This window comes from Phyllostomus hastatus, unplaced genomic scaffold (genome assembly GCF_019186645.2).
Source record: "Phyllostomus hastatus isolate PE091 unplaced genomic scaffold, TTU_PhHast_1.1 phas_scaffold_93, whole genome shotgun sequence".
In the NCBI taxonomy this organism is placed as follows: domain Eukaryota; kingdom Metazoa; phylum Chordata; class Mammalia; order Chiroptera; family Phyllostomidae; genus Phyllostomus; species Phyllostomus hastatus.
The window spans coordinates 29,962,068-29,974,824 of record NW_025334042.1 but is presented as its reverse complement, the minus strand read 5'-3'; the positions used below and the strand labels follow the sequence as shown (position 1 = coordinate 29,974,824).

At 34.2% G+C, this 12,757-nt stretch overlaps 1 protein-coding gene across 13 annotated transcripts in view; it reads right to left on the bottom strand.

Annotated features, from left to right (window-relative positions):
- The window catches only part of KIF21A (kinesin family member 21A), a 137,294-nt gene that overhangs the window by 14,970 nt on the left and 109,567 nt on the right, over positions 1-12,757 (bottom strand). For 4 of the 13 annotated variants that reach the window (XM_045829082.1, XM_045829084.1, XM_045829085.1 and 1 more), the window contains 7 exons: positions 12,278-12,332; positions 9,699-9,913; positions 7,265-7,372; positions 5,767-5,895; positions 3,621-3,659; positions 2,925-2,939; positions 648-784 (listed from right to left, as the gene is read on the bottom strand). In XM_045829082.1, coding sequence (XP_045685038.1) covers positions 648-784; positions 2,925-2,939; positions 3,621-3,659; positions 5,767-5,895; positions 7,265-7,372; positions 9,699-9,913; positions 12,278-12,332 — 698 coding nt within the window. The remainder of the gene's footprint in view (positions 1-647; positions 785-2,924; positions 2,940-3,620; positions 3,660-5,766; positions 5,896-7,264; positions 7,373-9,698; positions 9,914-12,277; positions 12,333-12,757) is intronic. The other 9 variants (XM_045829083.1, XM_045829086.1, XM_045829089.1 and 6 more) reach the window with 5 other exon arrangements.

Below are 12,757 nucleotides of genomic sequence, written 5' to 3'. Positions count from 1 at the left end.
TCCAAAACCCCAAAACTCTTGGTCCAGAACTCTCCAAAGCATACATAGTTAATTTCTAGCTACCTACCATTGTACCAAAGGAGTGAAGAGTGCAGGTTGGGGATGAGTAGACTTGGATTTCTAATCCTGGCTCTTCTGCTTAACTAGCTGAATTTTTCTGGGAAAATTATTTAATTTATTGAATCCTCAGGGTCTTCATTTGTAAAATAAGGATGCCACATGTATCTCATCAGGGTTGTGGTGAGAATTAAATGAGATATAATTTGTATAGTGTCTAGCATAATCTCTGACATACAGTAAGTATTCAAGAAATGGTAGTTGGTACCCACCTTATTTTCTTTACCACACTCTACATTCTAATGTCCTTGTATAAATTTTTAGGTAAACTGCACTTCTAAGCTCAGGGCTCACATGCATTAGGGAGATGTAGTCTCTCAATGGTCTATTTACATAACATCAACAGAGATTTTCCATACTTCCCAACTATGAAATGATTGTAGTTTATACAATGCAGGGGTTGAACCACATTCTCTCTCAGATCCTTATGGGTTTTAAGCAGATTCACTTTTATTTTCAAAGCTTGTCAAAAATGTAATCTTTTTTTTTAAAGAATTGGTTAAATAACCCTATGAAACAACTACTAGCACCTTTTGATCCAGTGAAGAGGAGGTCGTCCGTGGAATCCACGCAAAGCACAGCTTTGGTATGCCCTTCGGCTATGTGAACGCACTGAAGCGCAGAAGCTCTGATTCCTTTTGAAGCGGGAAATGGGTTGATGATGCCCCTGAAGGGGGGGGAGGAAAGAACAACTTCAGTAGTTATATCATGAAACTAATTGTAGTTTTTCCCTGACTTTTAGAAGTCTTTCTAAGTAACTAGTAGTAATAAAATCAGACTGCTACATCGTCTCTTTTTTAAGCAAAAGGACAATGTGTGAAACTGCAATAGTAGTGATGGAGTACATCAACTAGTTAGGCACCAGAGAGCAGTTCATTTGGCCATTCTCCAAAGACCAAAGCCTATAATATATTTGGATTCTTTTATTAACAATTTCATCTCTTCTAAGTTTAATGAAGCAATATTGGGAGCTGTTTCAGTGTAATGAATTCTGACAAATAAAAATGTATAAATCATAACTTGAAGATATGGTTCTATGTCATGCTAGATTTTTATCTATGTCAAAAAGGACATTCTTGAGAAAGTATAACATGTACCACCTAAAATACTAAGAAAGCAAATTTCAAACAAATCTGAAAAAAAAGGACAAGACTGCATGGACAGAATCTAATGAGAATTCTGTCAAACATATCAAAACATATCAAACATATCAGAAACTTAAAGAAAACACTCAAACAATCTCAAAGAAGATAAAAGAATGAGAATTTAAAAGAATAATGAGGTTCTGTAAGGATCTTTCCCATAAGCTTAATATTTCTGGAGTTTCTGCTTTATGCTACTGGCCTAAGCACTCTGGAAATTTACCAATTATCAAAACATTATTCTTATTCTTAAAAAGTTTTATTCAACCCTGGCTGGTGCAGCTTCATGGATTGAGTGCCAGCCTATAAATCAATGGGTCACCGGTTCAATTCCCAGTCAGGGCACATGCCTGGGTTGCAGGCCAGGTCCCCATAGGGGGCATGCAAGAGGCAACCACTTATTGATGTTTCTCTCCCTTGCTTTCTCATTCCCTTCCCCTCTCTCTAAAATAAACAAATCCTTTTAAAAAAAGTTTTATTCAGGATGTGAACTGAAATATTGTGTTAGGAAGACTAAAGAAAAGAATGAACTAAGATGTGATAAATATATCAGATGTATCTTTACTTGAAGCAGGAAGAAAAATTATGTTGAAATATGTCCATTATACAAGACAGATGGCATAATATTAAGACAAATACAGGGATTTAAAAAATATTGTTTCCATCTTCTTCATGAAAGAAAACAATCTTTAAGATACACAGGGCAGAAATGACTAAGAGGAAGTATGAAGCCAGGATAAGTACAGCTAACAATGGAGACATTCAATAAGTTCAACTATTTCAGTTTTTGAAGCATTGTATCACAGGTTTTTGAAAGTGTGTACTATTGTGGGGACAAAAATCAATGGAGCACCTCCACTGGTACTCTAAGCAGATCAATAAAGGGGATAAATCATGCAGACCCAATTCCAAAACTCAGGAAAAAAGTGGGTTTCAGAAATTACAGATGAATAAAATCATTATAAACACAAAAATAAAGGCTCATCAATAAGAGATAACATGAGCTAACTGATCTCATAAAGGAAGTTCTTTATAGGGTTACTAGGCAACAAAACAGAGGCAGGTCAGATTCATGCTATATGTTGACTCAGTGAGGCTCAGACAATAAGCCTTTCCAATGATATCCCTGCGGACACGGTGGGTTAGTACGAAACTATTGTGGTAAGGTAGTTTCATTGGTGCTCACAGTAACACCCAATGAATCAATCGTCCTATCAGCCTGAAAGGAGGTCTTCAAAATCTTGTCTATTTTTTTGCATCCCAAAAGACAGAAATAGTATGTTTATTACTATTAAACTACAGCATAGTTCCTGGATTCTTTTATTCTTATATGTTTTACTATCATTCATTATTCACATTTCTGAAGAAAAACAATTACAACATTAAACATAACATTTTATTAATTAGATACCAAAAATGCTCTCAAATACTCATAATATAGAACATAGAAACTGCAATATGGAAATATAAAAATTAGAAACATATATCCATTGCATTTTTTTCCTATTAGAATTAATCTATTCACATTCTGAAATATAGAAATCAACATTAAAATAGTTTAAGTTAAGGATAAATTTTGCAAACTTGTAAAACAAACCTTACTAAAGGAAAAAAAGCAGGTAATATTGCGAATGAGATTAACTGCTCTGCCCTCCCCCTGCCTACCTTCTGGAGGATCTACTGATGATCAGCAAAATGGCCATGAAACAGGGGAAGCGAGTGCAAAAGAGAGAAGACAAATGATAAGTGGGAAGAAGAAATGATAGAGAGGAAGAGAGAGAAATTAAAGGTCAAAAAAATCCATAACAGGAAAAAATGCAACTCTGTTATTTTCAAAGTAGCATAATCAGTAGAAAATATTTATTTTTTTAAAAAGCTCTTCTACACTCTATTTCTTTCTATAGTTTGTTATCATAATATCCTTTCTTTCTAGCATATCTTTTTTTTGAATAAGAAAATCTGCCATAAACTCTTTATTTAAAATTGCTAAACAAACAAGAAAAAATAATCATATTCACCTTCCCACACTCTAAGGTACTGGAAATTAAAAAAAAAATCACTGAGAAGTAAACTTTCTTGAAATCAGTATTCATAGAACTTAATTACTTTTAAAGAAAAAATTTAGATTACATACAGAAAACATATATGACAAGTTATTATGTTATTACACAAGGAAAGTTTACCACTACTTTGTCAAAAAGGTACATCACAAAAATGTTAAAATTAATATGTTTAAAAATATTAGTGCATTTATATGGTTTACAATAAGTTATACATGCAACAAAAATGAGATTTGCTTAGAGTTTCTAGAAAGGCTAGATCATGAAATGCCAGAACATAGAAAAGATAGAAAGAAAGTACCTGTGTACCTCCGACACAGAGGAATCACTTTCATCAGACCTACAGTGAAAGAGTTAGAGTTATGAGGAGAAAGAATGCAGATCAATAGGCAAAGATACTGAGAGGGAATTGAAAATCAGCAGTATGAATAATAGAAATACAGCAAACACTTCCTCTATACTGCCCTGCTTTTCTATTTGCACTGTATACCAGCCAATCCAGTAAACTATTTGATTCTTATATCTACCAAGTCTTCAGGGAAAAAAAAAATTCTATTACTGATCCACAGAATCTATCTACCCTTACTTCTGAAATTTAGGTCCTGAACAGGAACAGTATCAAGTAAGTAAAATATATCACTTTAGGACTCTTTCTATTTAATTGACTTGCACCAGAGAAAATTTTCCATTTTAATAACTATTCACATGTTTTATTCATCCTGATAGCTACTTTAGATTTGGACTCTGATGTGGCAGTTGCAAAAATATATTACATATCTGAAAGGAAAGCAAATCACTCATAATTTAATAATCTTTGATTTTAACTTATCTTAAGAATAGGGAGTTGTGATGAGAGAGTCTCTCACTAATAGCTGGGGAACTTTAGGGGCATTTAAAAATGAGCGACCCACCGCTGTTGGCCTTATCCTAAAGCCTCCAAGGCCGGCAGTGTATCTGGCTGCTATGAAAATCTATTTAGCTTGTCTAACAGCTTTGGGGAGAATGAGGACAGTGTGAGCGCTGCTCGCAGGGAATGTGACTGGAAACAATGTGCAGAATCCACCTGTCGCTGGTGAAATATACTAGCCTCACAAAGGAGCCCAGAAGAAAGTAATTCAAAAGGTGGGTGAGTTTTTGAAAGGGTAAAGTAGTCCGTTATTCTCAGTTTGAACTTTCAGAAATAACAACACAGTCAAATATTGGTAGCTGATAAAAACATTTTAGTAAAAAGTATGGAACTATGATGAGATTGTCAAGTTTATCAAAAGACTGACAGAACATTTTATGACTGAATGCAAGGTCAAGAAAATTCAGTAATTCTTTGTATCACTAGTGAAAATGGGCTTCCCAAAAACATACCGAATGTTCTCCTACTCTTTTCTCACTTAAATGAGAAGTATGATGTAACAATGTGAGAGTCTTTTTCAGTAACATACTGTCATGATATTTACCTATCTAGATCAGTTTGAAGGACATGTGATTGGCTGATTCAACTATATTAAAATCAAATTAAGAATTTTACCTATAAGTAGATTAGAAATTATTTCAAAATGATATTGTTTCTCTAAGTCTATAGAGCCATTTAAAATTATCTAAAAATGCCAAATATCTTAAAGAAAATCTTGTAAATTTCAGAAATTATTGATATACACAGACTGATCACAGCACAGAAAACAAGTAATTGGAGATTGGATACCAAGTGCACACACACACACTGTTATCATACAAAATCAGAGCAGGTAAGTCAGAGTTAATAAATACCTTATGGCAGCATTGTTAGTACTGAATTCTTGCAAGAGAGATTCTGGCTTGATGTGAGAATACTTTTTTACTCCATATTTAATGAAGATAATATTTTCTACATCCCTCCAACTTCTCTTCCCCCACATCCCACCCTCAGTCCTAGCCTCTTTACCCTTAAAGGTACTTTTTAGAGAACAGAATTCCAAGAACAGAATTTTTGAAGTTTTATGGTGGATCTGTATAAAACAACCAAATGATGGTAACATGTTCCACATATAACAGTGGTCTTTTCAGGCTGGTATATCCACCAAAGGTAAATAACTAGCCTCTTTTCAACTTAGACTACCTGGATTAGAGGCTCTTGTACACTCACAGAAGCTGAAGAATCCCAAGAAATTTAAACTTCAGGTGGTCTCAAAGGTATTTCAGACCTAACATACTTGTAAAAGAAAGAGCAAGACAAGTGCTGAAAGTACAGCAATGCAAATCTACAACAGGGAATAATGTTCAGCAGGAAAATAATTTTCTGTAATATTATCTCTATGGTTCATTTCCTGTTAGAACAACACATAAAGTACATCAAGAGTTCGCAAGTCAGACTCCATCTCCCACACAAAGAGATGGCTGAATGTTTTCTACAGGCTGCATGGTAAGGTTCAGAATATTGTAATAAATTGTTGGGGCTCTTTTCTGTAACAACTTACTTATCCTGCTGAACTGATGTGTTTCCCTGAGAAACAGTAAGACGATTAAAAACATTCAGTTCATTACGAGGCCGGCTTGGTGGGGAAGAAGGAGGTGAAAGACTAGCCTCTGAGGTTCCAGAATCTGAGCTACAAGAAAAAAGAACATTAAATTGATGGTTTTAATTGTTTATGATTTGTTAGGAATGTTTTATGAGACATGCTTTTTTAAAAAAGCTTTTCATTAGAGATCCCTCCTTCTTTTCCTTCCTTCCTCTTTTCCTTTTTTATAAGATAAAATGCACTCTGAACAATTTAATTTTATTTCCACTGAATTTTGTTATATTGGCCACAAGATGGCACTAAAGAAAAAGTTCTATCTGCTACACTCTCAAGTCAGCACAAAGCAGGCAAGCCAAATTTAAAATTACACGATTTTATAATTGAGACCAAGTTGCTCATTTTAGAGACAAAGAAACAGACCCAGAGTGTTTAAAAGTGATTTTCCCACTCAACTGATTCATTCATTTATTTTTAAATTACTTATTTGCTCCATCCCACATCACCCAATTATTCTTGAGCCATCTGATTCAGTAGAAACAGACAGATTATATCCTTAAATACAGGAAGCAAGGAAGATTAGAAGGGTAATTTCCATGAAATTCAAGTCAGCTAACCCAGTGGTCAAAGTCAAGTGTGCATGCTGGTTCAGGTCAGGGAATGGTACAACACTGTCCACCCAGGTACAGAAATATGTTAAAATCTCTTTATATTTATTTTTACATTAAAGAAATTAGCTTTACCAATATTTAAATGTAGATTGGCACTGATATTCTCACTCATGGCTATGGCGCAGATGCAGTGCATTAGGTGACCTCAGGGAGGGGTGGGTATGCCACAGGCAAAAGGGTGACAGTGACTCTAACCCAGTCAGTCACCTTTCTGCCTGTTGTGCTGTTGCAATTTACAATGGCCCAGTGGGTCATCAGACTATATTACGCATTGTTAAGTAAAATAACCCTCACAAACAGCTTTTAAAAGATTTTAGCAAAAAAACCCTCACAATTGGGGTTAATACCAATTTAAACAAAAAAGATCAGCAAGAAGATGGCACAACTCACACACCCTCCAACAGTAGCTTTTGTCAACCACTTCAAAGAGCTGAAGTCCATGTATTTTATCAAATGACAGCCAAGATTAATTTCAAATTTTTCTAGAAGGCTTAGATTTAATAAGTCTCTCCTCAAATGTATGTTAACTCTTACAATAACATACATAAATATATAAGAGTACACATGACTGGGACAAGAGCTCAAACATTTTTCCAGTTGTGTGTGACTGAGAATTTAGAAGACCACTTAGCCAAGCCAATAGCTGACTTAATTGTCTTGATTAGTCAAATTAGTTATAACTACAGAGCCAGCCTAAATGTGGAAAATAATTTCACCTTTGTCCTTTAGCATCTAAATGTAGCAGACATTTTATACAACCTAACAGGTAAAAAGTATGAGTAACTTACTGTTTTTGTTCCTTGGCCTTTGATTTTTCTGTTTTCTCATAAGTCTTTCTCCTGGTTACAGGGGAAGGCTCTGGTAGTTTTTTTTCTGATACAGCTGGCTGTCTGGAACTGAAACAGAAAAAGATTATATAATCATCTAATCTTAAATATGTACATACAATTTTATTTAGTGGATATTCAACCTAAAATTTGTAGTAGATTAATAACTAGAACTTGAGAAAGATTACATGGGAATAAAAAAATAAAACTAGGATAGGAAAATATTCCAATTAGTTAATGGAAGCTTAACAACTATATATTTAATTTTTAAATTGGCAACCATTTCAAATATATGCAAACCTGTTATTTTTAATATAAAAATCAATATTATACTGCCAAATAGCAAAAATGTTTTATTTTAAACATAAATGTTTTAGTTTGATAAAAATTGCTTCAGTTACAGAAAAATTATCTTTATAGTATGGCAAAAACAAAAATATTAGAATATCAGAATATAAGAAACAATGATATTTGATGAATTATATTTAGATATAGTTATACAAAAAATACCAACATAATTATTTTAATTAACTACATTACTTAATTTTTAATAAGCTTTTTATAATTAAAATGTTCTTGCCTTATAAATTTTAAATGTTGATAACAGTTATGTAACTAACAATTTAAGTCTATGATTTTTGTATATGGTAGTAATATATTTTAATTGAGAAAATGAATTTTTGCTATTCTTGACTAATTGTTATAATAAGAAAAACAAATACACTGAGGAATTAGAAAGCAAGATCCTCAGCAAGGATTACATGATTTCTATTTGAAAGCAAAAACTAAGTATAATTAAAATTTGTGGGCCTTATTTTTCTATTTGGAAGAAATCAAATTTTAGAAATTCTGCATCACTTAAATCATAAAGGACACTTGAGTAAATTATTTTAGTTTCTGTAATAACAGTCATGCAGTTAAGGCTTATCAAAGTGACCACATCAAGCATATGACTAGCTATTAAATTGGTGCAAAATTTGTGCAAAAGCATCTGAATTTATGAAAACTTAAAAATAAATCCAAAAAGAGAGTCCAAAAGGTATCTTCCTCTACCTGTCATAAAGGATACATTTTTTAAAATGAAAAAAAAAAAAGTAAAAAAGAAGGTATTACCTTAATCTGGATTCCAGGCCATAAATTTAGTCTTGAAGTTCCAAAAGTTTCTACTCATCTGACAGACTGCACTAAACACATGTGGGTTCCTAAAGCCTGCGCTCAGTTCTGTCTCACTACCTTCACCAGAAGCATTTCTTCTGCTGCCATCTTATCAGAAAAGCACTGAAGCCATAAGCTACACTGGTTAGAAATCTCTAATAGCAACTCCAATAGTTAATTTCATAGGCCATCTCAAGCACATGCAAGTAAGTTCTGTCATCGTTATAATTAATTTTGGAATGAAAGGTTGCAGCTGGGCTTACTGGATATAAGGTGACAACAGAAATATTTTCATAAAATGCATAAAGTTACGGGAAACAGATATTCAAGGGGGGGAAGTCTTATATTTATTATTTGCAGAATCACACAGTACATGCTGCTTTTGGGCCGTATTTCTCAATGCTGTGATGTGTCCATCCCATAAATCATTGCTAGATCATATGTGAGGGTTAGTTTGAAAAATATCACTTAAATCTACAAGGCTGATCTAATTTTAACACAATTTTCAAAACACATATACAGACGATGTAATACACAATGTATACACACACACACTGGCCTGGGAAATCTTTCTTTATCCTCAAGAAAAATTAAGGAAAAATCTCTAAAAAAGATTTGTTTTGAGTAGAATATTTTTTGTTCGGATCATCACAGAAGGGGGAGAGAATATGCACTCCTCCGAATCGTTAATAATACCAATGAAAACAGTCTGTGTACTCATGTCAGACACGTAATGTGTTTTAAAGCAAAGAATTAGGAAAGCCCAAAATGTATTAAGACTGTAAATCATATTTCAGTTTTTTCTTTTAAATGGTCAGCAAAGATTTCTTTATCCTGACCAGGTTCTTAGAACTAGGACATATATAATTTAGAGCAAATATAAGAATATTTAAAGGCTCCATTTTATATGATGGTTTTATAAGTATAACATCAACCTAATTTAGGTATTGCTAATTAATTGTATCTGCAATTCATAACTGTTTTTATAAAAATTATAATCCTATAAGAATGACCCTAATACTGTGAAACAAAACAATGCAGCTCAACAAAGAACATTTCCATCACAAGTTGTTTTGAATGTCCAGAAATTTAGGTGAGATAATACCTAACAGAAATTACGTTCAAAATCAGAGATCTCATTTACATGAAATTTTAAAAATAGGAATAAGAAATTAGCAACATGCATATTAAAAAAGAAAAAGCAAAAGGAAGGAAGTTAGTGTTGCTGGGCCAGACTTACATGCTGCCTATCTTAGAAGGGAAGCCAGATGGGGGAGGGAGTTCTTTTTCCCTAGCAGAAGTACCACTTGTCTCTGTATTCATTCCAATCTCTTGCCCTTCTGCAACAGGTGTAAGAGGGCCAGGCAAGGAAGCATCTCCTGTACTAGTGTCTGAAGCTAGTTCACTGCTATCTGCATACAGCAACTCCATTTGAGTGGTGGTTCTCCTTCGGGCCTAGTCAGAGAATGGAAGGAAAAGCAATCAGGAGCAAACTTTTGCACAGAAGATGATTAGAAAATAGAGATTTAGTATTAGTTTGAAATAGGTAAAAACATCCAGTGTGTCTTTTCTTAGCAAGTGTGTCAAACATAGCATGTAAGATAGTAACAAGCCAGAGCTACAGCCAGATAAGACCTTCACAGGCCATAGTAAAAACCAACATTTGTATTGTACTTATTGTATGTCAGGCATTGTTCTACACACATTATTATTTGAGCAGATATATGATTATCCTAATTCACAAATGAGGCACTGAGAAGCTAAGTTATGTGCCCAAAGTCACATGGCTAATAAGTGGCAAAGCCAGATTCCCTAGTAGGCAATCTGCCTCCAGTATTACTGTGCTATCCAGCTGCTCATGGCCAGCTCCCTCAGCATATAATTTAGAAAGAACAAGAAGAAAGAAATTGAACTGAAATATAATTGCAGGGAAGGTCAACTGAGTTCTAAATTTCCCCATGCTTAGATGCTTTAATACCAGCTTTTATGCCTGTTTCTCAAACTTTGTTACCCTGCTCCCCTGATGTGTGTTGAGTCTGCCTGCTGGATAATTCAGCACCAGCCTGCACCAGTTTTTGGCAGCATGGTGAGGCAGGTGAAGGTTACTTTCCTAGAACCTAAATGTACTGTAAGCACCTCCTTTTTTTATTCTTGAAAACCAAGTGATCGCCCTGTTGTTGCTCAGAGTTGTCATCACCAGGTAATTACCAGGTAATCACGGTGTTTACCAGACTACAGGCCTCTCCAGGGCAGGCACCCTGTCGTATTCAACTTTGTGTTCCCTGCATTTTACAGAGTAGGGAACACATCTACATAAAACACACAGTCAGCTTCATTTTTCCAAAGAGGGAAAATAAATAACTTCCAGGCATCTCTGCAGTTCAAAATGAATAGTAGGTAGCACTTCAGAAATGTGGGAAGAGCAAGTCCCATAACCAGTTTTTCACAGTCAGTTCTCTCCATGGCCAAGGGCCAAGGCAGAAATGAGTCATTTCCTTGGGAATTCCTAACAGAGTGGTTCTTCAGGATGACCTTTAGGCCACCACATCACAGTTCTCTGTGGTGCCCCACAAGAGAAGAAGTAACTAGGTTTTCACGGGGCCTGGAAAATGAAAGTTACCTTCCAAGATTCTCCCTTCCACTTAAGACAGGACCCAAGCCATACTAGAATGTTTTCTTTGAGCTTGGGTAACTTCCGCTCAGTCACTTAGAATAAAGAAAACACAAACTACACGTGGCTCAAGGACCACACACATAGCCCGAAAATGGTTTTTGATAGGTTTGCACAGTGTTTCAAAGATTAAAAAGTTCTACATAAAAATCTGTATTTAAAGTTTCTCTTCAAAAACCAAAGGATCTGGTGTCAGGCCCATATTCCATCATGACAAAAATGAGCAAGAGTTGAGTGGGGGGCAGGTCTTCTTCAGGTGATCATGATGACCCCGACTCATGATTTTACATGCAGCCGAATTACTCCTTTACCCCATCTGACTAACCACTGGGGCCTTACATCCCTCCCATCCATCTGTGCAGTATTATTCTCTCAGGTCCTGATTCTATCCATTCACTCAACAAATACTCACTATGAATTCTTTGTTTTCAAACATCTCAAGAGGGTTAGTTTATTCATCTAGTATTAAATGTTAATAACACTCAATCTGAAAAGTACCAGGTGTATCTTACACATTGCTCACAGCATGTATCATTAATATTTTTTAAAAATTTATAAATATACATTGTAGCCTATTAGCTTTTAATGCAACATGATAATTAGGAGTTGGCTTATTATCAAACCACTTCGGGATATAGTTAAACAAAGTAAGAAATACATAAGCACATACTAAAATGTTAAAATTTCAAAAATCTCCCACCAATCAAAATGGTTTATTTTATATGCCATTAAAGGTCTACAATTTCATTAATCAACTGCTTTAAATTACTATTGATTAGTAACTTTTCACTAACTCCTATATTATTAGGAAATTTAGGAAAACTTTAATAGGTTAACACCTAAGTTCCTTAATGGGTAATAAACCTTTAGAAACCTGAGGGAAAAAGTGAAAGAAAGAAATAAGCCTCCATAATGTTATCTAGTGACAAAAGTGTAAGCATACAGTAAAGCACACATTCCACAACAGAGAAATTTTTCAATATAACTCTTTTTCAAAGGGAAATATTACCTTATACATGGAAGGTTTGGAAAAAACATGACTACTTGCTAACCTATTAGGGGTCAAGCCTGAGGCCTACATGTTTAACCGTGATAACAAAATACAGTGGAAAAAGGAATGGTTACTGGGCATTTTCAATCCTCCATACCTTGTTTTTAGGTTTCATTTCACCACAAAGCTTCATAAGGTCTGAAGACAGTGTGCTAGATGCAAATAAACAACCACAAGATTAAAAGGGAACGTATCATACAAAACTGCATGTCCTCTAAGTTTACAACTATGGAAGGAATTGTATATGCTGATCTATTGAAAACAAAGACAGACAATATTTAAAATTAAAATGAACTAATTAAAAAAACTCATTTTCCTTACTTAAATATTTCAGTATTTTTATTTTAAAATTTGTCATGGTTAAGTATGACTAAATTTGGTTTCCATATTACTATTTCTAATATTATTCACTTAGCTATAAAATTCAAAATTACCATATGTTTAGACCATAAGACACACCTAGGTTTTAGGGAGGAAAATAGGGGGAAAAATTTTGAAGCAAAAAATGTGGTAAAATATTTAATAACATAAATAACATAATATTTCACCAATGTAAATGTAAAGAGAACCTAACAGC